This window comes from Bufo bufo, chromosome 2, assembly GCF_905171765.1.
Source record: "Bufo bufo chromosome 2, aBufBuf1.1, whole genome shotgun sequence".
NCBI classification, from domain to species: Eukaryota; Metazoa; Chordata; class Amphibia; order Anura; family Bufonidae; genus Bufo; species Bufo bufo.
In genome coordinates this window covers 487527529-487552324 of record NC_053390.1, presented here as the reverse complement: position 1 = coordinate 487552324, position 24796 = coordinate 487527529, and the positions used below count along the sequence as shown (strand labels likewise).

General features: G+C 43.7%; 1 protein-coding gene across 1 annotated transcript in view; it reads right to left on the bottom strand.

Annotated features, from left to right (window-relative positions):
• Positions 1-2890: 2890 nt before the first annotated feature.
• LOC120991633 (acidic leucine-rich nuclear phosphoprotein 32 family member B-like) overlaps positions 2891-24796 on the bottom strand; it is an 86756-nt gene continuing 64850 nt past the window's right edge. Inside the window, exons 5-8 of the mRNA XM_040420428.1 lie at positions 23269-23336; positions 21559-21579; positions 6446-6485; positions 2891-4160 (exon numbers count right to left, since the gene is read on the bottom strand). Of these exons, the coding sequence (XP_040276362.1) occupies positions 4084-4160; positions 6446-6485; positions 21559-21579; positions 23269-23336 (206 nt within the window). The 3' untranslated portion in view covers positions 2891-4083. The remainder of the gene's footprint in view (positions 4161-6445; positions 6486-21558; positions 21580-23268; positions 23337-24796) is intronic.

Below are 24796 nucleotides of genomic sequence, written 5' to 3'. Positions count from 1 at the left end.
AGGTTTAAAGGAAGGCTTCTTGCGGGAGTCCTGAGAGCCACCGGAGGAGGGGGCTGTCTAGAAAGGACTGGTTTCTAGAGCCAAAGGGGCAAGCTCTGAAGGCGCGCTTGGATCTAGATTGGGGCAGGTGTGTGCTCTTGCCCCCCGTAGCGTCAGAGATCATCTCTTCCAGCGTAGCACCGAAGGGCCCGGAGCCCGAAAAGAGGAGGTTAGTGAGGGAGCGCTCGGAGGAAGCGTCGGCGTCCCAGACCTTCAACAGGACCTCCCTGCTCTGCGTGACTGAGAGGGCCAAAATCCACGCAAAGAGAGTGCTGAAGTCCAATGAGTCCTCACAGAGGAATGTTGTTGCTTGGGACATCTGGAGGGCAAAGCTCAGGGTGTTCGCATAGGTATCCTGCTCTGCGAGGTCCTGATGATGGCGCTGCAACCACACAGAAAGCGCCCTGGCTACCCAGGCAGAGGCGAACGCGGGCCGCAGACCAGTGCCTGCCAGAGTGAAGATGGCTTTGGAAAGAGTCCAAACCCCTATCAACGGAGTCCTGTAGGGAGAACCAGTCCAGGACTGGTATTGCCAAATTCTTAGCCAATCTGGCCACCGGCGGGTCGACCATAGGAGGAGAAGACCACTGCTGCGCATTATCTGCCGGGAAAGGATACAGAGTATCCATGCACCTTGTGGCAGAAAAAACGGTGATTCGGGCGCTCCCAAGCCTTAGAAAGGACCTTGGCGACTCGCCATGAATGGGGAATGTGACTGCCTCTGGTGAGTCACCCCTTCTGGAGTGGAAAAGTGGGGATTCCTGGCAACTAGAAGGAGGTTCCCCCTGTATGTCAAAGGTGTCACGGACCGCCGTGACCAAGTCTGCCCCCAAGGTGGAGAGCTTAAGCGAGGGTTCCGGTTCAGTGTCCTCGTCCGAGACGGACCTTTCCCCTTCAGACCTGCAGTCACCGCGAAGTGGAGAGGCTGAACACGCCTCCAGGCGAGGGGGAGAAGCAGAGTCAACCGAGGAGGGATGCTGCTGCGCACGCTGCCTCTTAACGGTCGAGTGTCCTGTGTATGGGGCACCGGTAGGTGGAGCGGTGCTAACCACAGGCATCGCAGGCGGTGGATCCGAGGCCGCCATGCCTTCCATATGAATGGGTCTGGATTCAGTGCGGGTGCTAGGCGCTCACATTACGCATCGCACCCGCGCGGAAAACTCGCTCGTGTTAAAGAGGCCTAAGGGTAACCAGCAATGGTGCATGTGGTCACCTCATTAAAAAGTACCTATCCAAATAAATGAGTCTCCCGTGTTTGTCCTGACATGCTTCTTGTTCTGCTAGATTATTAAGTATTTGTCTGCGACACACACTTATCTTTAATGAAAGCTCACATTTCCCTAGTGCCAGCTGTATAGTTTTCCTGCACTGGCTCCTCCCATTGATGACTCAAAAAGGTCCTCTAGCCATTTCCTTTTAGTACACCTGTAGGACTTCCTCCCCATGTGCTCTCCTGCTGCCGCTGATCACACAGATTGTATCGGTGGGGAGAGAGAACTGTGTGCAAATGAACAGCTCACACAGATCAGGCAAAGCGCTCTGCCAGATCATTAAGGAAGCAGTCAGGATGGTTTGGCCATGCTGGACCTGCCTGACTGCTGTTTAAGCCGTAACCACTTTTTAGCAAGATTTTAACTTGCTAAAAAAGTGTGTCTTATAAAGCGAAAAATACAGTAACCATCACAGCTCAAATGCTCTCTAGAAGTGCAGCAGGTTATTCCTTTAGTTTCCTACTACAGCCAACGAGAAACAGAAGACATTTATACAGCTAGACTTCCAAAGAGCCTATGCAAATTAATTATGTACAAAAGACATGAATGGGAACATGAAATATTTTATAAAACCATTCAAGGCTGACCAAATGAAAGTCATGTGTACAGTGACCTGCAATTTTCCCTACTATTAGGGTTACATCAGTCAGTTGCTGCAGGATCGGTAAGCATGCTTAACACTCTGGGATGTCTAGAACACATTTCCCCATGTAATATAATATCCAAAATGTCTTCTATTATAATAGCCAAAACGGAAAAAAGCCACACCTGACTTACTAATACCAGGAGTCAATGCCTCACCATGCACAAGTAATACAAAGAAACATTTTTAAAAAAAAAACACCTTTATATTTTATTTTAAAAAAAGGCTTCCTGTAACAACTAAATACAAAATCGTGGGTGTTAAATCAGAAATGTTTAATAAATTCAAAGCTTAAAGCGATTTCCTCAACCCTAAATGGCCAAAATCCCTTTGAGAAAAATGAAGCTTCATAAAATTTAGCATTTCAATAATTGCTACCGAAAGAACATGATAAGGAGATATGGACAGTAGATGCTCGTTCACTCTACAGTTTGAAAGGCTGCAAAAACAAGACATTATTGGAGTAAAGAAAGCCTGAGTCATCTATAAATCTTACGACAAATGCCTGTGCTGCCACACGTTCCGAGGTAGGGAATGTAAATTAGAATTGGAAATGTGAATCTAAATTCCAGAAATTGGTATGAACAGTTTTCCTAGAAACCTCACTAAGGCTACTTTCACACTAGCTTTTTTTGTAGATCCGTCATGGATCTGCAAAAACGCTCCTGTTACAATAATACAACCGCATGCATCCGTCATGAACGGATCCGGTTGTATTATGTCTTCTATAGCCAAGACTGATTAGTCATGAACTCCACCACAATGCGGACAGAAAAAAGCTGCATGCAGCTATTTAGTGTCCACCTCCAGAGTGGAATGGAGACTGAACGGAGACAAACTGATGCATTCTGAGCAGATCCTTTTCCATGCAGAATGCATTAGGGCAAAAATGATCCGCTTTTGAGAGGCCATGACGGATCTCAGAAACGGAAAGCCAAAACGCTAGTGTGAAAGTAGCCTAAGAAATCAAAGAGGAGGATGCTCAGAAGTATCCAAGTAGGTTTTAGAAGAGGAATGCAGCCTTGCAGAAACTTTAATCTTAGATGAAGTTAACAATGCCAATACCGGGCCTATAACTAATGTAATTTAGTGTGCAACCATAGTGCTTATTGCATTGCCAAAATCACTGCATATACAATGTCAGTATGCTCTGGGGAGTACAGTGGTCCCTCAAGTTACAGAATGAATTGGTTCTGGGATGATCATAGTAATGATTAAGACAAATACTTAAAACTTAAGTCACTTATAGGTGCTGGAAACTGTAAATCACTTTCTACAATGAGGACAGGAGCCTCTTCAGGAACCTGTATTGCACACATTGTACCAGAAAAGTAAAATGGAGCTGCCCTCCAAAGAAGCAGCTCATCCTGGCACAGAAACGGTTCAGTGCAGGGCATGTAGTACTACAGTCATTAAAGATGTTTTAAACACAGAAAAGGTCATGTTTAGTGGTTGGATATGAGTGAGGCACTGCATGTTGTGTCTAGTTTAAACTTACGATGGCCCATTGTATAATGAAAATAGTGTCCCGAGGCCATTGTTTCTTGAGGGAACACCGTACTACTTCAGCAGCTTGAAGAGGTAAAGAAATGAAATAGTTTCAAACTTATTTTTTACAAAATCATTAAGTGTTCTTGCCAAAAAAACGCAAAGAGGTTAAATCATACTGGAGAAAGCAAAAAATATTAAGACCTGAATGAAAAACAAGAATGCATGATAGAGGGAGACTGTCTTTGGAATCATCCTCATATTTTTAACACCCGTGCAACATTCACAGATCAGAGGAACCACAGAACTTTCACAGAAAATTCCAAGGGACGTGGGATGGATGAGGAAAAAAAAAAAAAATGATAGATATAGATAGATATAATTTCTACGATCCGACTCTGCAAATGAGTCAGCCGGCCATCTGTTTAAATAAAGCAGCAAACATTTTCATTCAGACCAGAAGTCTAATTTCTCTACACACAGGAGGAGGAAAGGAGGGGGGGGAAAAAAAACAAAACCTTTAACAGGTGGGGGTGGATGGGCTGACAGATGTCTACAGTAGTGTACCCATCAGCAGGCACCATCACATGTACTGATAGCCAGCCCACAGTCCATAAAAAGATCCAGGTTGCCTTTCGAGTATTATTCATCATCCTCTTCCTCAAAATCATCACCTTCATCTTCCAAATCCCTTTTTCGCTTTTCTCCCTGGGGTGCATCTGCATGTATATAAAAGTGAAATGTTACACTTGGCAAGTTTCTCCACTCCTAGAGAATACATTTGTGTGCATAATTAGGACAGTTGTATTTTGGATTACATTTAATTTTGAGCAACTACAATACTGTTGGTCAATCAAAAATGCTAGTAAACCTCAAACCTGAATATTACTTGCATTTAATTACCACCCTCTTCCAGCCAGACCTGTGAAGGTAAGCATACTTACCTGCCGCCTTGTTCCAGCTCCATGGGTCACCGACTGTCCACCACTACACTACACCCCCCCTGTCACTTATTAACCCCTGATCACCCCATATAGACTCCCTGATCACCCCCCTGTAAGGCTCCATTCAAACGTCCGTATGTTTTTTACGGATCCACGGATCGGATCCGCAAAACACATACGGACATCTGAATGGAGCCTTATAGGGGGGTGATCACCCCATATAGACTCCCTGATCACCCCCCTGTCATTGATCACCCCCCTGTAAGGCTCCATTCAGACATTTTTTTGGCCCAAGTTAGCGGAAATTATTATTTTTTTTCTTACAAAGTCTCATATTCCACTAACTTGTGTCAAAAAATAAAATCTCACATGAACTCCCCATACCCCTCACGGAATCCAAATGCGTAAATTTTTTTAGACATTTATATTCCAGACTTCTTCTCACGCTTTAGTCCATGAAAGATTGAAATTTTTGTCCGCTAACTTGTGCCAAAAAAAAAATAAAAAATTCTATGAACTCGCCATGCCCCTCATTGAATACCTTGGGGTGTCTCTCCAAAATGGGGTCACATGTGGGGTATTTATACTGCCCTGGCATTTTAGGGGCCCTAAAGCGTGAGAAGAAGTCTGGGATCCAAATGTCTAAAAATGCCCTCCTAAAAGGAATGTGGGCCCCTTTGCGCATCTAGGCTGCAAAAAAGTGTCACACATCTGGTATCTCCGTACTCCGGAGAAGTTGGGCAATGTGTTTTGGGGTGTCATTTTACATATACCCATGCTGGGTGAGAGAAATATCTTGGCAAAAGACAACTTTTCCAATTTTTTTTATACAAAGTTGGCATTTGACCGAGATATTTATCTCACCCAGCATGGGTATATGTAAAATGACACCCCAAAATACATTGCCAAACTTCTGAGTACGGCAATACCAGATGTGTGACACTTTTTTGCAGCCTAGGTGGGCAAATGGGCCCACATTCCAAAGAGCACCTTTCGGATTTCACCGGCCATTTTTTACAGATTTTGATTTCAAACTACTTCTCACGCATTCGGGCCCCTAAAATGCCAGGGCAGTATAACTACCCCACAAGTGACCCCATTTTGGAAAGAAGACACCCCCAGGTATTTCGTGATGGGCATAGTGAGTTCATGGAAGTTTTTATTTTTTGTCACAAGTTAGTGGAATATGAGACTTTGTAATAAAAAATAAATAAATAAATCATAATTTTCCGCTAACTTGTGATAAAATAAAAACTTCTATGAACTCACTATGCTTATCACGAAATACCTTAGGTGTCTACGTTCCCAAATGGGGTCATTTGTGGGGTGTTGTACTGTCTGGCCATTGTAGAACCTCAGGAAACATGACAGGTGCTCAGAAAGTCAGAGCTGCTTCAAAAAGCGGAAATTCACATTTTTGTACCATAGTTTGTAAACGCTATAACTTTTACCCAACCATTTTTTTTTTACCCAAACATTTTTTTTTTTATCAAAGACATGTAGAACAATAAATTTTGAGAAAAAAATTATATATGGATGGTCGTATTTTTTTGCAAAATTTTACAACAGAAAGTAAAAAATGTCATTTTTTTGCAAAAAAAAAATCGTTAAATTTCGATTAACAACAAAAAAGTAAAAATGTCAGCAGCAATGAAATACCACAACCAAATGAAAGCTCTATTAGTGAGAAGAAAAGGAGGTAAAATTCATTTGGGTGGTAAGTTGCATGACCGAGCAATAAATGGTGAAAGTAGTGTAGGTCAGAATGTAAAAGTGTCTGGTCATTAAGGGTGTTTAAGCTATGGGGGCTGAGGTGGTTAAAAGGTATTTATTCAGATCACCTGAATAAATACCTTTTAAAAAGACGTCACTCATAATTGTGGTTTTGCGCCAAGAGGTATCACATTGTGTACGACCTAGTACACAGCTTTTCACAGTACTCTTTATTGCACAAGCAGTGGGAAAGACTTTGAATGGAGGTGCAGTCGACTATGTGCTGCCACTAACATTTTATAGTAGCCAGTTCAAAAAATAGTAATAAATACTCTTTAAAAACTTACCTTCATCTTCTTCCTCTTCTCCCTCCTCCTCTTCTACATCCTCCTAAAAAAAAAAAAAAAAATTCTCACCTGCAATAAATATTGACGGGCCATTGCCCTTCCAGCAAAACAGACCAGAGGGGTCAAAAGTGTGTGTGTGTGTGTGTGTGTGTGTTTGTGTGTGTGTGTGTGTTTTTTTGTGTGTGTGTTTTTGTGTGTGTGTAGGGGGGGGGGGGGGGAAGAGTATGGAGTGCATATATGATTTAAAGTCATATCCAGTGTCAAAAATAACACTTTCCACATACACAGCAACACGAATCAGTCTTCGAAATGCATTTCAAAAGTATCACATCCCCAAACATTGGTCACATGACTAGAGTTCTCTGCGTTAAACAATGTAATTGGGACTCATACCACATTACCAAGTCACATGAGCAGGACACTGCATATGTTACTGTTCTCTAACATAATAAAAAGCGAAAGATTTACACAAAGGTCAATAACTTAATAAATGCAACAACCACTTGCAGTGAATCACATACTGAGGGGGTAGTCACATGACTTGCGGACTGTAGAACCGCAAAACACAGGCAATGGGCGTGTGCAACCCACACATGACTTCAATGGGATCACGATCCGCATGTTGCAGCCAAAAGGACATGTCCCATCTTTTGGGGATGGCTGTACGGACCCAGAAGCAAAATGGACACGGTCGTGTGAATGCACCCTAAAGGGGGCAAATCACCTGAGGACAAAATTAAACAGCAAAGATGCTATATATGATATCAGTTAAGTCCACAAAATTAATCCCTTGGATACCAGAGGTTTTTTAGTTTTAATTTTTCTTTCCCCAACTTTATTTTCCAGTTCACATGTCTATATGAGTACTCATTTTTTTGCGGGCAAGTTGTACTTTCTAAAGCCACCATTTAATATGGCATATAATGTAGTGGGAAGAGGGGAAAGCAATTCCTCCACCATTTTATGGGTTTTGTTCCTACGGCATTCCCTTTGTGGCAAAACTGACCTGTGCCCTTCATTCTCTGGGTCAGTACGATAATACCAAATATGTACACAGTTTTAAATTAGAGGGGCAAAGGTTTAAAAGTAATATAAGGAAGTATTACTTTACTGAGAGAGTAGTGGATGCATGGAATAGCCTTCCTGCAGAAGTGGTAGCTGCAAATACAGTGAAGGGGTTTAAGCATGCATGGGATAGGCATAAGGCTATCCTTCATATAAGATAGGGCCAGGGACTATTCATAGGATTCAGATATATTGGGCAGACTAGATGGGCCAAATGGTTCTTATCTGCCGACACATTCTATGTTTCTATGTATAGATGGTTTTCTAAATAGTATAAAAATAATTAAAAATAATTAAAAAAAAACTTTGAAAAAATTATATCTAGTAAGTTGTGTGGGGTTCTTTTGCAGACAAGCAGCTGTAGTTTTTATTGATACCATTTTGGAGTGTGACTTTGATCACATTTTCTATTTTTTTGGAAATATTTTTCTATTTTATTATGGGCGTTATCGGACGCAGTGATGCCCATGATGTTTATATTTGTTAAGTATATCCCCGCATCTGGTTCTCCCCGTGCATGGATAAAATGATCGCAGGAGACACTATGGGGGCTCATCCCCATCACTGCCTGCCATTGGCTGCTAACCTTCCCCCCGCCCCCAGGTGTTTTCATCCACACACAGAAGGAGCTGCAGCGATGCAGGACCAGGGCAGGGACCCAGGTAAGTGATGTGCCCACATATGGGGAGCATTTGTTAGTGTAGTGTATAAACCCCTTAAAGAAGAAGAAGAAGAAGAAGAAAAATAAGAAAGTTAGTGATTTAGGTCACAGGCTTAGAGCAAGGACCTCAAAAAGGTAAGGTTTTCCGAAATACCTATACCACGAGCCACACCAGAAAGCAGCGGAGATTAGGGAGGTTAAACAAATGGCTCAAGAACTGGCGTTAGGAAGGAACGGTTTTTGGGTTCCTGGAGAATTGTACTTCTCTGTTTTAGCAATAACCAAAAGAAAATTAACCTTTCACTACTGGTTCAGGATCCACTAGAGACGGCCATACTGGACTTGGTACTAAAGAGTCATATACAGAGAGAGAATGCACCAAACAGAAATGCTACTGACTATACTGGGAAGTCATAATTGCAGGTATTAAAAGCTGAGACTTTCGCCAATATGTTCCAGTCAGGAAAATATCGGAGCCCATCATGCACCACGTCACGGTCACTCAGCATGGCAGAGGGTCCTACCACTGCTCTAACTATGGTGTGAACAAGGTCTGAGGGTGATGTAATCAAGCTCACAGCCAAGCTTCAACACAACTGTGCATGATGGGCTCCGATATTTTCCTGACTGGAACATATTGCGAAAGTCTCAGCTTTTAATACCTGCAATTATGACTTCCCAGTATAGTCAGTAGCATTTCTGTTTGGTGCATTCTCTCTCTGTATATGATTATTTGCTACATTCTGTGTAGTTTGCTCTTGTGGTGCATGTGGACCGCGCCGACATCCTGCATTGTATGCATATTTTGCTGGGGATAGTCGATTACTGCGGTCCACATGCGGTCGGGCTGCTCCCCCAATGAAAGACACGCCACAGTGTTAGGGGCTGAGCAGCTCCTCCAGAATTGCCACTATATTTCTGTGTTCTGTCTTGGTACTAAAGAGACCTGACAGAACAGATGTGCAGGTTGGGGGACACCATAAATTAACCTTCAAACTGTCATTCAAATGAGTGTTTCTTAAAGGAGGAAAAAAAAATAACCAAAGTTCAAAAAAGCAAATAAATTTAGCCAACTAAGGTCATTAGCCCTAACTGGGACAAATTCCTCAAAAATAAAAATACAGCGACAAAATGTGATATTTTTAAAACCATCCTAAACTCTAAATGTGAGAGATCCATACCTTATGGGTATAAAAGGTTAGGACAAAAAAAAAAAAATGAAATAAAACACAAACAATGTGGGTAAATAGAGTTGTAAAGAAAGCAATAAATGGCAAAAGCATAAAAATAAAAAAAAAGTATTGAAAAACTAAAGAGAAAAAAAAAATATATAGAATATGTAAAAGACAAAAGCATCCAAACTAGAAACCGTTAAACGAACAAAAAATTTCTTTAATTATTTAAATGGCAAAAAGTATAAATCTGAAGGTGTCTGCTCTTTACAGAGTGACGAGGGGGGAGTTGCAGACAGTGATGAGGAGAAAGCAAAGCTATTGACTTTCTCCACTGTATTCACTGGGGAAAATAAACTGTCAGATGGAATTCAGAATGTAAAAGTAAATTCCCCATTAAAAGCGTCCTGTCTGACCCAGGAAATACAGCGGCGTCTTAATATATAAATCATCATGACCAGATGGCATACACCCCTGTATCCTCATAGAAGTAATACACTGCTCAAAAAAATAAAGGGAACACTTAAACAACACAATGTAACTCCAAGTCAATCACACTTCTGTGAAATCAAACTGTCCACTTAGGAAGCAACACTGAGTGACAATTTCACATGCTGTTGTGCAAATGGGATAGACAACAGGTGGAAATTATAGGCAATTAGCAAGACACCCCCAATAAAGGAGTGGTTCTGCAGGTGGTGACCACAGACTGCTTCTCAGTTCCTATGCTTCCTGGCTGATGTTTTGGTCACTTTTGAATGCTGGCGGTGCTTTCACTCTAGTGGTAGCATGAGACGGAGTCTACAACCCACACAAGTGGCTCAGGTAGTGCAGCTTATCCAGGATGGCACATCAATGCGAGCTGTGGCAAGGTTTGCTGTGTCTGTCAGCGTAGTGTCCAGAGCATGGAGCGCTACCAGAGACAGGCCAGTACATCAGGAGACGTGGAGGAGGCCGTAGGAGGGCAACAACCCAGCAGCAGGACTGCTACCTCTGCCTTTGTGCAAGGAGGAACAGGAGGAGCACTGCCAGAGCCCTGCAAAATGTCCTCCAGCAGGCCACAAATGTGCATGTGTCTGCTCAAACGGTCAGAAACAGACTCCATGAGGGTGATATGAGGGCCCGACGTCCACAGGTGGGGGTTGTGCTTACAGCCCAACACCGTGCAGGACGTGTGGCATTTGCCAGAGAACACCAAGATTGGCAAATTCGCCACTGGCGCCCTGTGCTCTTCACAGATGAAAGCAGGTTCACACTGAGCACATGTGACAGAGTCTGGAGACGCCGTGGAGAACGTTCTGCTGCCTGCAACATCCTTCAGCATGACCGGTTTGGCATTGGGTCAGTAATGGTGTGGGGTGGCATTTCTTTGGAGGGCCACATAGCCCTCCATGTGCTCGCCAGAGGTAGCCTGACTGCCATTAGGTACCGAGATGAGATCCTCAGACCCCTTGTGAGACCATATGCTGGTGCGGTTGGCCCTGGGTTCCTCCTAATGCAAGACAATGCTACACCTTATGTGGCTGGAGTGTGTCAGCAGTTCCTGCAAGACGAAGGCATTGATGCTATGGACTGGCCCGCCCGTTCCCCAGACCTGAATCCAATTGAGCACATCTGGGACATCATGTCTCGCTCTATCCACTAACGTCACGTTGCACCACAGACTGTCCAGGAGTTGGCAGATGCTTTAGTCCAGGTCTGGGAGGAGATCCCTCAGGAGACCGTCCGCCACCTCATCAGGAGCATGCACAGGCGTTGTAGGGAGGTCATACAGGCACATGGAGGCCACACACTACTGAGCCTCATTTTGACTTGTTTTAAGGACATTACATCAAAGTTGGATCAGCCTGTAGTGTGTTTTTCCACTTTAATTTTGAGTGGGACTCCAAATCCAGACCTCCATGGGTTGAAAAATTTGATTTCCATTTTTTTTTTTTTTTTTTTTGTGATTGTTGTCAGCACATTCAACTATGTAAAGAACAAAGTATTTCAGAAGAATATTTAATTAACTCAGATCTAGAATGTGTTATTTTTGTGTTCCCTTTTTTTTTTTGAGCAGTGTATAATACCTTTATTTCTAATATTTACGTACTCTATATTAACAAGGAGTGTTCCACAGGATTGGTGCTTATGGATGAGCGAACTTGTGTTTTCATGTTCAGTGTACAAGTTTCAGGGTTTGGGTTATCTTAGAATTCAGTTATGGATTCCGCTATGGTCCGTGGTAGCGGAACTCATAACTGAATTCTTAAAAAACCCGAACCTTGTAAACACAAGTTCGGTCAACACTACCGGTAAGATTAACATCTGTCGTGGGTAAACTGAAGGTTTTCTAAGAGATACCATCTTGTAGTACTTCAACGAAAATAAGCAAAAAGTGCCATATCAGCATGGCTTCATGAGGAATTGGTCATGTCAAACTAATTTAATCAGTTTCTATGAGGAGGTAAGTTCTAGACTTGACTGTGGCGAATCAATGGATGTCATATCTTGACTTCTCCAAAGCATTTGACACTGTACCACATAAAAGGTTAGTATATAAAATGAGAATGCTCGGACTGGGAGAAAATGTCTGTATGTGGGTAAGTAACTGACTCAATGATAGAAAACAGAGGGTGGTTATTAACAGTACACACTCAGATTGGGTGACTGTCACTAGTGGGGTACCACAGAAGTCCATACTGAGCCCTATTCTGTTCAATAAATCTTGAAGAATGCTTCTGCAGTAAAATATAAAGTAACAAATGTAAAGTAACACAGAAGAGTACAGTATATTGCTACAGATGATCTGGATAGATTGGAGGCTTGGGCAGAGAAGTGGCAGATGAGCTTTAACACTGAGAAATGTAAGGTTATGCACATGGGAAGGAATAACGCAAGCCACCTGCACATACTAAATGGCAAAACACTGGGTAACACTGACATGGAAAAAGGACTTTAGTGCAATTTTAGTGAACAGCAAACTCAGCTGTAGAAACCAATGTCAAACAGCTACTACCAAGGCCAATAAGAAAATGGATTGCAGGTTGAAAGGGGCGAGTGATGAGAACTTTGTCCTGCCACTTTAAAAATCATTAGTTAGACCAGGGATGCCCAACCTGCAGCCCTCCAGCTGTTGCAAAACTACAACGCCGAGCATGCCCAGACAGCCTACAGCGGTGAATGATGGGAGTTGTAGTTTTACAACAGCTGGAGGGCTGCAGGTTGAGCATCCCTGAGTTAGACCATGCATGGAGTACTGTGTACAGTTTTGGGCTCCTGTGAACAAGGCAGACACAAGGCAGAGCTGGAGAATGGCAACTAAAGTAATAACTGGAATGGGTGGACTACAGTACCCAGAAATGTTATCAAAATTAGGGTTATTGACTTTGGGAGAAAGGGGGGGAATGGAGGGGAGATCTAATAACCATGTATTAATATATCAGGGGTTAGTACAAAGATCTCTCATCTATTTATTCCCAGGATTGTGATGAGGGGACATACTCTGCATCAAGAAATTGTTTCTACAAAAAAACTGAATTGAATATTTTACAGTAAAAGCAGTGAGACTATGGAGGTGGTGAAGGTGAATTCACTAAAAAAGTTCAAAAGGAACCTGGATGCATTTCTGGAGTATAATATTACAGGTTCTATTAGATTTCTGGAGAGTTCGTTGATCCAGGGAGTTATTCAGAATCCCCCCCCCCCCCTAAAATGAGGAAAGAATTCTGGGTTTTTTGCCTTCCTCTGGATCAACTTGTATAACATCTGTCCATCCAGTCCAGCCTGTCTTTTCAGGCTTACACACTATGGGGGTCACTTACCACTACTGAAATTGCCCTTACCAAAGTCTCCAACAACCTGCAAACTGCCAAAGATAAACACCATTACTCTGTCCTCCTCAACCTATCTCCTGCCTCGGATACAGTTGACCGCTCTTCTGCACAAAAAAAAATATATATATATCGCAGCATCACTGACTTGGATTGCATCATACTTTGCAGACCAGACATTTAGTGTCCCCCAATCAACACCTCCTCGCCTCAACGTATTTTCTTTCCACTACCGTTCATTTTTTTGCGGACTGTATGCGGAACCATTCACTTCAATGGGTCCTCAAAAACAACAGAAGGTACTCAGTGTGCATTGTTTCCGTATTTCCATTCCGGAAAAAAAATAGTACATGTCCTATTGTCCGCAAATCACGGTCCGAGGCCCCATTCAAGCCAATGGGTCCGCAAAAAATACAGAACGCACACGGAACACATGCATATGTCATCCGTATTTTGCGGATCCATACTGTATGCTATGCCCAGCCCATATTGCACATGTGTTTGGTGATTAATAAGTTACTGTTTCCGTTTCGTCCCCCCCCCCCCATCTCACTCAGCACCCTCAGACCTTTCTATCACAGTCAGTCAATGATTGCACACTCCCCAGTCAACCAAGTACACTGCCTTGGGGTAACCTTCCATTCTGCACACACCTAAGCCCTTTCAACCTCCTATTGCCTTCAGCTCAAAAATATCTCTCAGATCTGCACAGTCCTCAATCCAGAGTGTGCAAAATGATTGTACATGCCTGAATCATCTCCAGACTAATGTAACATCCTCCTCTGTGACCACACCTTCCAATCTATCCTCAATTCTGCCACCTGACTTATCCACCTCCCCACTACTGTCTCTTCTCTTTCAATCCCTTCATGCTTACTGTACTTTTTATATTATATATACTCCCCCCATATATGTACAGCATCGTGGAATGATTGCCGCTTTAATAAATAATGACTATAGCCTGCAGAACCTGCCCGTCAAACGCCAAGTCCTGTCCGGCATTGACATCCACTCTAATGTCTTATAAACTTAAGGGCTTGACCGCGTAGCTGACTTGCAAATTAATTCAATAGACGCATCAGCCCTTTCTACCCAGGAGGTCAATAAATACCTTGTAGAATGAGCCTTAAGCTCCTATACATTTTGCCTTTCAGAGGCCGTGGTCAAATGTGACCACGGCATCTGCGCAGTCCGGAAGCGAAAGTTGCGCACTTCCTCTCCGGTAACAGCGTTCCCTGACTGAGATCGGGGAACCTGTTACATTGATTTAATAGGCTGAAGCCTCAAGCAGGCTTTGGTGCCTATTAGATGACTATACCAATACACTGCGTGCAGAATTATTAGGCAAATGAGTATTTTGACCACATCATCCTCTTTATGCATGTTGTCTTACTCCAAGCTGTATAGGCTCGAAAGCCTACTACCAATTAAGCATATTAGGTGATGTGCATCTCTGTAATGAGAAGGGGTGTGGTCTAATGACATCAACACCCTATATCAGGTGTGCATAATTATTAGGCAACTTCCTTTCCTTTGGCAAAATGGGTCAAAAGAAGGACTTGATAGGCTCAGAAAAGTCAAAAATAGTGAGATATCTTGCAGAGGGATGCAGCACTCTTAAAATTGCAAAGCTTCTGAAGCGTGATCATCGAACAATCAAGCGTTTCATTCAAAATAGTCAACAGGGTCGCAAGAAGCGTGTGGAAAAACCAAGGCGCAAAATAACTGCCCATAAACTGAGAAAAGTCAAGCGTGCAGCTGCCAAGATGCCACTTGCCACCAGTTTGGCCATATTTCAGAGCTGCAACATCACTGGAGTGCCCAAAAGCACAAGGTGTGCAATACTCAGAGACATGGCCAAGGTAAGAAAGGCTGAAAGACGACCACCACTGAACAAGACACACAAGCTTAAACGTCAAGACTGGGCCAAGAAATATCTCAAGACTGATTTTTCTAAGGTTTTATGGACTGATGAAATGAGAGTGAGTCTTGATGGGCCAGATGGATGGGCCCGTGGCTGGATTGGTAAAGGGCAGAGAGCTCCAGTCCGACTCAGACGCCAGCAAGGTGGAGGTGGAGTACTGGTTTGGGCTGGTATCAAAGATGAGCTTGTGGGGCCTTTTCGGGTTGAGGATGGAGTCAAGCTCAACTCCCAGTCCTACTGCCAGTTTCTGGAAGACACCTTCTTCAAGCAGTGGTACAGGAAGAAGTCTGCATCCTTCAAGAAAAACATGATTTTCATGCAGGACAATGCTCCATCACACGCATCCAAGTACTCCACAGCGTGGCTGGCAAGAAAGGGTATAAAAGAAGAAAATCTAAATGACATGGCCTCCTTGTTCACCTGATCTGAACCCCATTGAGAACCTGTGGTCCATCATCAAATGTGAGATTTACAAGGAGGGAAAACAGTACACCTCTCTGAACAGTGTCTGGGAGGCTGTGGTTGCTGCTGCACGCAATGTTGATGGTGAACAGATCAAAACACTGACAGAATCCATGGATGGCAGGCTTTTGAGTGTCCTTGCAAAGAAAGGTGGCTATATTGGTCACTGATTTGTTTTTGTTTTGTTTTTGAATGTCAGAAATGTATATTTGTGAATGTTGAGATGTTATATTGGTTTCACTGGTAAAAATAAATAATTGAAATGGGTATATATTTGTTTTTTGTTAAGTTGCCTAATAATTATGCACAGTAATAGTCACCTGCACACACAGATATCCCCCTAAAATAGCTAAAACTAAAAACAAACTAAAAACTACTTCCAAAAATATTCAGCTTTGATATTAATGAGTTTTTTGGGTTCATTGAGAACATGGTTGTTGTTCAATAATAAAATTAATCCTCAAAAATACAACTTGCCTAATAATTCTGCACTCCCTGTACAGGCCACTAGGAGGCAGCATTGTATTGGGATAGTGCAAATGGTGTTCAATGGCGTCTATATAATGATTGCCGGTTATTGTCACCCAAAAAAGAGATGATTACCCTTACCGGTAATTGGATTTTCCAATAGCCTCCACAACGGCACTCCAGGAGGGTGTCCCCGCCTCCCCAGGACAGGAAACAACGTAGAAGCTCAGACTTAAAAGGCCCCCTCCCCTTACCTGCTTCAGTTAATGATATAGGACTCAGTTAGTTCAAGAACTGCATTGATATAATGATAACATAACATAACATAACTCCCACAATAATCACACAACTTGGGTAGGCAATCCAGTGCCGTTGTGGAGGCTATTGGAAAATCCAATTACCGGTAAGAGTAATAGTCTCTTTTCCCCAGCGCCTCCACAACGGCACTCCAGGAGGATTAATAGAGAAACAAACTCTAGGGTGGGACTACTGCAGATAAGAATTTTCTGCCATACAATAAATCATGATTTTGGAGTACATCTAATTTATATAATGTTTAAAGAAAGTATTTGGATTCTTCCACGTAGCTGCTCTGCATATTTGCTCTACTGAGGCAGAGGCATTTTCTGCCCATGAAGCTGACACGGCTCTGGTAGAGTGTGCTTTGATCCCTTTGGGGGGGGGGGGGGGGGGGGGGGTTCGGTGTCAAGCTTCTCTGCAGGTAACAGAACTCTGTTTCAGATCCATCTGGATATGGTACTCTTGCTTGCCGCTGATCCCTTATGCTGGCCCTGATACTGAAGGAGGAGATGGTCCGATTTTCTGAATACTCCTGAGACTTCCAGGTAAGTTAGCAGACATCTTCTGACATCCAAATTATGGTATTTTCTCTCTAAATCAGAGGCTGGATTTTCACAAAAGGATGGAAGCGACACCTCCTGTTGGTGATGGAATTTTGAGGCCACCTTGGGTAGGAACATCGGGGTGTGTCTAAGGATAATACGGTCCTCTAGCACTGTGATAGGGTGCTTTGCAGTAAAAAGCCTGAATCTCGCATACCCTTCTGGCAGATGTTATTGCCAGTAGAAAGGCGGTTTTTAGGGTCAGGAGCTTAAGTGGGATCTCCTGCAAGGGCTCAAAGGGTGCTTCCTTTAAAACCTCTAATACTAAATTTAGGTCCCAAGGAGGAATGGTAGAATGAATAAATGGGCATTTTCTGAATGCTCCTTTTATGAATCGCTTTATTAAAAGGCAAGTCTGCTAGCTTTACTTCAAGAAAGCTACTTAATGCTGAGACTTGCACCTTTATGGTGTTAGGTCTGAGACCTTTGTCAAGGCCTGCCTGCAAAAAATCCAGTATAAGTGGAATATTAGCTTCTTGACTGTGGTAAAGTCTGTCTCCTGCAAACTCCAGGAATGTTTTCCTTTTTACTACAAAGTAGAGAGGATATTGTAAAGGAACCCATATAATACAGATGAGCCCTTATGCAGCTTACTCCCGAACACACAGCCGAAACTCCGTAATAAAGCGAATAGAAGATCCCAGTCCCCCAAACATGCGCAGAGACTACATGAAGGGGTAAAATCAATGTGTTTAATTAGCAGTTGAGTCATTTTTTTTATGCCCTCCTCCCATGCAAGGGAGACACCCACAACAAATATACATTAAAGGGTTTCTATCACTTCGTATGACATAATTAGCTGTCAGACACTAGCGATCTGCTAGTGTCTGCTCTGGCCAACCATCCTACTATAATCACTTGTGGGGCAGCGGTTTTGCTAAAAAACTAACTTTTATAAATATGCTAATGAGCCTCTAGGTGCTATGTGGGCGTCATTAGCACCTAGAGGCTCCGTCTACCTTCATACACAGCCGCCGCCCAGCGCGTCCCTCCAGCCCGCCCATGTCCTCCTCCGTGTGACGCAGCGGACGAGTTCTCGCGCATGCGCCGTGCGCGGCTGTATTCGGCGCATTTGAGAGCTCAGCTCGGAGCGGTCAGACATTCAATACGCATGCGCCGAATACAGCCGCGCATGCGCATTGAATGTCTGACCGCTCCGAGTTGAGATCTCAAATGCGCCGAATACAGCCGCGCACGGCGCATGCGCGAGAACTCGTCCGCTGCGTCACACGGAGGAGGACATGGGCGGGCTGGAGGGACGCGCTGGGCGGCGGCTGTGTATGAAGGTAGACGGAGCCTCTAGGTGCTAATGACGCCCACATAGCACCTAGAGGCTCATTAGCATATTTATAAAAGTTAGTTTTTTAGCAAAACCGCTGCCCCACAAGTGATTATAGTAGGATGGTTGGCCAGAGCAGACACTAGCAGATCGCTAGTGTCTGACAGCTAATTATGTCATACGAAGTGATAGAAACCCTTTAACTCATAACACAAAGGTTACAACCCACATAGAATCCTCCCCTCTGCCTGTGATATAATCATGGTACACCATGGTTAACATACTCAACACAGGCAGGAGAATACACAATGTCCTCTGTCCTGGAGACAACAGAGTTGTAATTCAATTATCTCTCAGGACAGAGGGCAATCGCCAATACACAAAGAGAGACAATGGAACAGACCTCACTACTCAACGTATACAATGTCCCACCCTTTACAATACACAGACGTTTAACATCCCAACATGGCACGAATTAGTTAGTAAAAGTAAGCAGAAACCTCCCTTTCTCCACAGATATTACGGACTCCGATAGGCCTCTTTGTTGTAAGTGGACCCGTTCACTTTCCACGCTGTTAAATGAAGTCTTGCTACATCTGGATGGAGCACTGGACCCTGGCGTAGTAGTCCCGGATACGATGGGAGAGACCAGAATTGACCTGCCGACAGATTGTAGAGGAGGGGAAACCAGGACCTTTTTGGCCAAAATGGGGCAATCAGTATTAATTGTGCCTCTTCTTCTATTACTTTTACTAGCACCTTCGGAATTATACTGTAAGGGGGAAAGGCATACAGGAGGTCTTTCGGCCATTGACAGGACAGAGAGTCCACCATTAGTGGGTGATCCCTGCTAGAGAGGGAACCGAATAACTCGAGTTGTTTGTTCTTTTTATTTGCAAAGAGATCCACTTTTGGTAACCCCCATCTGAGAGATATTTGCCTGAACATGTTGGGATCTAATGACCATTCTCCCACTCCTAGAACCTCTCTGCTGAGATAATCCGCTATTCTGTTTTCCTCGCCTTTCAGATGGACCGCTACCAGGGACTTTATATTCCTCTCTGCCCAACTGAAAATTTTCCATGACAACTGTTGTAATTCTTTGCTTCTGGTACCCCCCTGTCGGTTTAAGTAGGCTACTGTGGTAGCGTTGTCGGACAGTATCTTTACGTGATAGGATTTTACATACGGAAGAAGATACGCAAGAACTTCCAGCACTGCCGACAGCTCCCTAATGTTTGAAGAGGCTGCTGACATCTCTGGGCTCCAGGTGCCCTGAACTACCCAATTTCCTGTATGGCCTCCCCAGCCTCGGCTGCTGGCATCTGTTATGATGATCTGATCCGCCGGTCGCCAGAAAACTCCTCTTTGGAGATTTTTCTTTATCTTCCACCAGAAGAGAGACATCTTCACTCTTAATGGAACTTCTATTCTTTTGTTTAAGGAGCTTTGATCTCAGTCCCAGGATTCCAGGAGAAATTTTTGTAATGTCCTTGTATGATGCTGGGCCCATCGCACTGCGGGTATGTTAGATGTCCGGACACTCTTTTGGCTTCGCAGAATTGGGAGATCTTTTGACTTATGATCATTTGTTTTTCTGGAGGTAAAAAGGACATGAGGTTGTGTGAATCTAGCAAGATTCCTAGAAACTTTTTCTGCTGACTGGGAACCAGGTCGGATTTCTGGGTATTTATTAGCCAGCCTAACTCTGTCAGCTTTTCCTGCACCGTCTGCAGATGCCCCTGGAGGTCCTGAAGAGATGAACCTGCTATCAAGAGGTAGTCTAAATATGGGACCACTATTATACCTTGAAGGTGTAGATATCCCATCACCTCGGCCATAATCTTGGAAAATATTCTTGGTGCTGATGATATCTCGAAGGGAAGTGCCTGAAATTGAAAGTGGTACTCCTGACCTCCTAGGAGTATTGCTATTCTGAGATGTCTTTGGTATGCTCTGTGTATGGGAACATGGTAATATGCGTCCGAAAGGTCTATAGTTACCAAGTAACAGTTGCGAGATAGGAGATTCACTGTGGATCTGATGGATTCCATTTTGAATCTTTTGTAGGTCATGTATTTGTTTAGCTTTTTTAAATTGATTATTAGTCTGAAGGACTTGTTTGGTTTTTGAATAAGGAATATGGGAGAGTAAAATCCCTGCCTTTCCTGATCTTGCGGAACTGGAACAATTACACCCTTTAGGAGAGATGATATCTCCATCTCTAAGGCCTGCTGTTTTTCTGATTTTTAACGGCTTGTTGATGGTGAAGTATTCTGGAGGAGGCATATTGAACTCTAGTTTGTACCCCATGCATATGGTGTTTATAACCCATGGGGCGGAAGAAATCTTTTCCCAGGCCTTGGAGAACATCTTTAACCTGCCACCTACTTAAGGCCTGGCGTCATTGTCCAGGTTTAGAAGTGGATTCGGGGTTGAATAGAAACCCCCTCCCTCTTCCTCTGGAGGATTGCCATCTTCCTGTACTGTTCTTTCTCTTCTGGTCTGGTCTATTTCTCCTTGGATTCCGAAAGGACCGACGCTGCTGATAAACTTGGATTCTGAAGGAAATCCCTTCTTTTTGTCTGATCCTTTTTCTAAAATGTCCTCAAGGACTGACCCGAACAGCTTATCTCCCTCACACGGAATAGAGCATAGCCGACTCTTTGAACTGGCGTCACCGGACCAAGATCTAAGCCATATAGCTCTTGTAGAATTTGAGAGGGCTGAGGATCTAGCAGAGTTTCACCAGGTCTGTGGATGCATCTGACAGGAAATTACAGGCATGTTTTAAGGTAGGTATTGAGGCCAGGATCTCTTCCCTTGGAGTCCCTGCCGCCAGGTGTTCTTCAAGCTGTGTTATCCATACCGACAGGGATCTTGACGTGCAGGTAGCGGCTATACTGGGCCTAAGCATGTCTGTGTTTGTCTCCCATGCACGTTTTAACAGACCTTCACATTTCTTATCCATAGGATCTTTTAAAAGGCCCATGTCTTCGAAGGGAAGAGAAGTTTTCTTAAATATCCTGGCGACAGGCGCATCAATCTTAGGCGTCTTGTCCCACAGAACTGAATCCTCCTCAGTAAATGGATATTTCCTTTTAAAGGAGGCAGGGATTAAAATTATTTTTCTCTGGATCTTTCCATTCCTTTTTAATCAACGTTTTAATGTTACTATGAAAAGGAAAGACCTTCCTCTTCTTTTCTCCCAGCCCCTGGAACATGCTGTCCTGCACGGACTGAGGCTCCTTAGTCTCTTCTATTTTCATTGTAGCCCTAATGGTCCTTAACAGCCTTTCTGTATCTTCTGGGCTACAAAGGGGTCTCCCTGATTCCTCAGAGGATTCAGTTTCTTCAAGGGATAATACTTCTCCCTCCTCAGAGTCAGGCTCCGGCTGACGGTCTGACAACTGAGATCTTTGAGAGGTAGAGGGCTGAGGAGAACACGGAGGGAGCCTCGTGTCAACTGCTGATTTAACCTCTTCCTTAATCATGTCTCGGATTGCGTCAAGGAAAGAGGGCGATTCCTCCGAAACTATTTTGTCCATACATTTTGGACATAGTGACTTCTTTGATTTAAAGGGCAGGGATTTTCTACATATTGCACATCTTTTCTTGGATAATGACTCCTCAGATCTTCTGGTGCTGGTGTCCTTGCCCTGTGAGATAATATTTGAATCTTTTCAGGGCTCTGTAATAGGGCTACACTATTAAAACACCAGCACCACACCAGTGAGGGAAATAGTAATGTGCTTCCCCCAACTCCCCCCAGCAGGGTCAATATCAGACAGGAAGGAGGCTTACCGGGCTCTGGGCGGCAGGATCCACAGGCTTACGGGACTCGGGAGCTTCCACAGGAGCCGACATGTCAGCGATGCAGGACACCGAACTCCGCGCTCCCAGCCCTATATCCGCCAGTCCTCTGACGTCACCTGCCACGAACTGGCAACTTAACTTTCGGCCTGTGCGCACGCGCGCGATCCCTCGTTCCCACAATGAGCCAGGGAACGGAAGCCTGGGGCTGCCTTCACCTAAGGACTTATGCCAAAGGAACGGGGACAGGACCTGTCAACTCCCGACCTCTGCACGGCCCTCCCGGATGGGGCAAGTTATCCAGCCCGTACGTCGATGAACCCCTGAAGTAGCAGGAGCAGCTTCCACACAATCCCGAGGACAGGAAACCACAAACTAAAGCAGGTAAGGGGAGGGGGCCTTTTAAGTCTGAGCTTCTACACGTTGTTTCCTGTCCTGGGGAGGTGGGGACACCCTCCTGGAGTGCCGTTGTGGAGGCGCCGGAGAAAAATAATAAAAAATAAAAAAAAAGGTTTTGCAAATATAAAAAAAAGAAAGAAAAAAAAAAAAAACCCACACACAAAAAGTTCAAATCACCCCCCTTTCCTTAAGAAAATAAAAGTACTTAAAAAAAATTATCATGGGCACCGCCGAATGGGAAAAAATGCCCATACTATTAAAATATAAAACAATATTAATGGCATACAGCAAATGGCGTAACGGGGAAAAAATAAAAACAGCAAATTTGCCAATTTGTCACTTCAACTACCCATTATTTTTTTTTTGTATAAAAAGTGATCAAAAAGTCGCACAAACTTCAATTTGGCATTACTGAAAAGAACAGATCGGCCCACAAAAAATTAGCCCTCACACAGCCCCGTACACAACTACAAAAAAGTGCACTTGCATTGGAATGTATTCTGATTTTATTAGTTTCCTATGAAGCCCTATTATAGGCAAGGACTCAATAGGAAATACTATGTAGCAGCCTCATGTCAGTCAAAGACGTGGGCTGCTGCATACACGCTCCGGCTTCTCCGATCGCCACACGGGGGAGCCGGAGCGCAACCGGTTTCTGCCCGCTCAGATGCCGTGGTTAGGATTGACCATGGCATCCGAGGAGTTAAATGTCCGCAATCAGCATTACTGCGGTTGCAGACGTGAGCGGCGGGCGTCTGCTTGCAGGCGGCCACCTGCGGCTATGAAGGTGTTAATATAATAAGAGGGCTAATTACACTTACATACTGCACAAGCCATATACAGAGCAAACAGTTATAGAAACTGACCTCATCATCTACTTCATCTTCATCAAGCTCATCTTCATCAAATTCCTCCTCTTCTTCATCCTCCCCTTCTGGAAGAGAAAAAAAAATTATATATATATATTTATTGATTATTTATTTATGAGTAAACTCCATAGCGGCCGTCGGTTTATTAGTGGCCCCTTCCCCCATGCAAGTAGCAGTGTAGTTGTGCAGTCATACGACTGAATATTTAAGGACCTGCGAACTGCTAAAACCTGTAATCAGCTGTTAGGGCAACCTGAAGTAGGACCTGCGAGCTTCTATTGGCTAATAAGGAACATGTGACTGTGTAAATGGCAGTTCGGATTTAAGTGAAAGGTTTGCTGGCTTCTATTGGCTAATGCTCATTTTTTGGGAATCTCTCAGGAACAGCAAGTCCTAGAGAGCAGAGACCTGGTCTAAAACCTTCCCGGTCACCTGATGTACCTGTGTGCCAAATTTAGTGAAGATCGGTCCAGTCGTTTGGACGTTCTTTATGCGCGACCAAACGACTGGACCGATCATCACCAAATTTGACACACAGGTACATCAGGTGTCCGGGAAGGTTTTCTCATCAGGTGTCTCATCTCTCTAGGACGTACCGTTCCTGAGATATTCCCAAAAAATAAAAGTCTCTCTTCAAATCCCAACTGCCATAAATAGTTTTACTCCAGGTTTCCATAACAACCCAGACATTTTTCTTTACTGCTTAAAGGGGCGGCCACTGTGAAAGTCACTTAAGGGGGCGTGCAGGCACTGTGGAGGTTAATGTTATGGGGGAAACTGTCGATTCGATCTCTTTACGACACACGGAAACCAAATGAAATAGATAACATACCCATGCGAAGCCGGGTCCTTCTGCTAAAAATATATATGTGTATATGTGTGTAAAATTATATATTATATATATATATATATATATATATATATATATATATATATATATATATATATATACACATACATATACACACACACACACACACACACACACACACACACACACTGCTCAAAATAAATAAAGGGAACACAAAAATAACATCCTAGATCTGAATTAAATATTCTTCTAAAATACTTTGTTCTTTACATAGTTGAATGTGCCGACAACAAAATCACACAAAAATTAAAAAATGGAAATCAAATTTTTCAACCCATGGAGGTCTGGATTTGGAGTCACACTCAAAATTAAAATGGAAAAACACACTACAGGCTGATCCAACTTTGATGTAATGCAACGTGACGTTGGTGGATAGAGCGAGACATGATGTCCCAGATGTGCTCAATTGGATTCAGGTCTGGGGAACGGGCGGGCCAGTCCATAGCATCAATGACTTAGTATTGCAGGAACTGCTGACACACTCCAGCCACATGAGGTGTAGCATTGTCTTGCATTAGGAGGAACCCAGGGCCAACCGCACCAGCATATGGTCTCACAAGGGGTCTGAGGATCTCATCTCGGTACCTAATGGCAGTCAGGCTACCTCTGGCGAGCACATGGAGGGCTGTGTGGCCCTCCAAAGAAATGCCACCC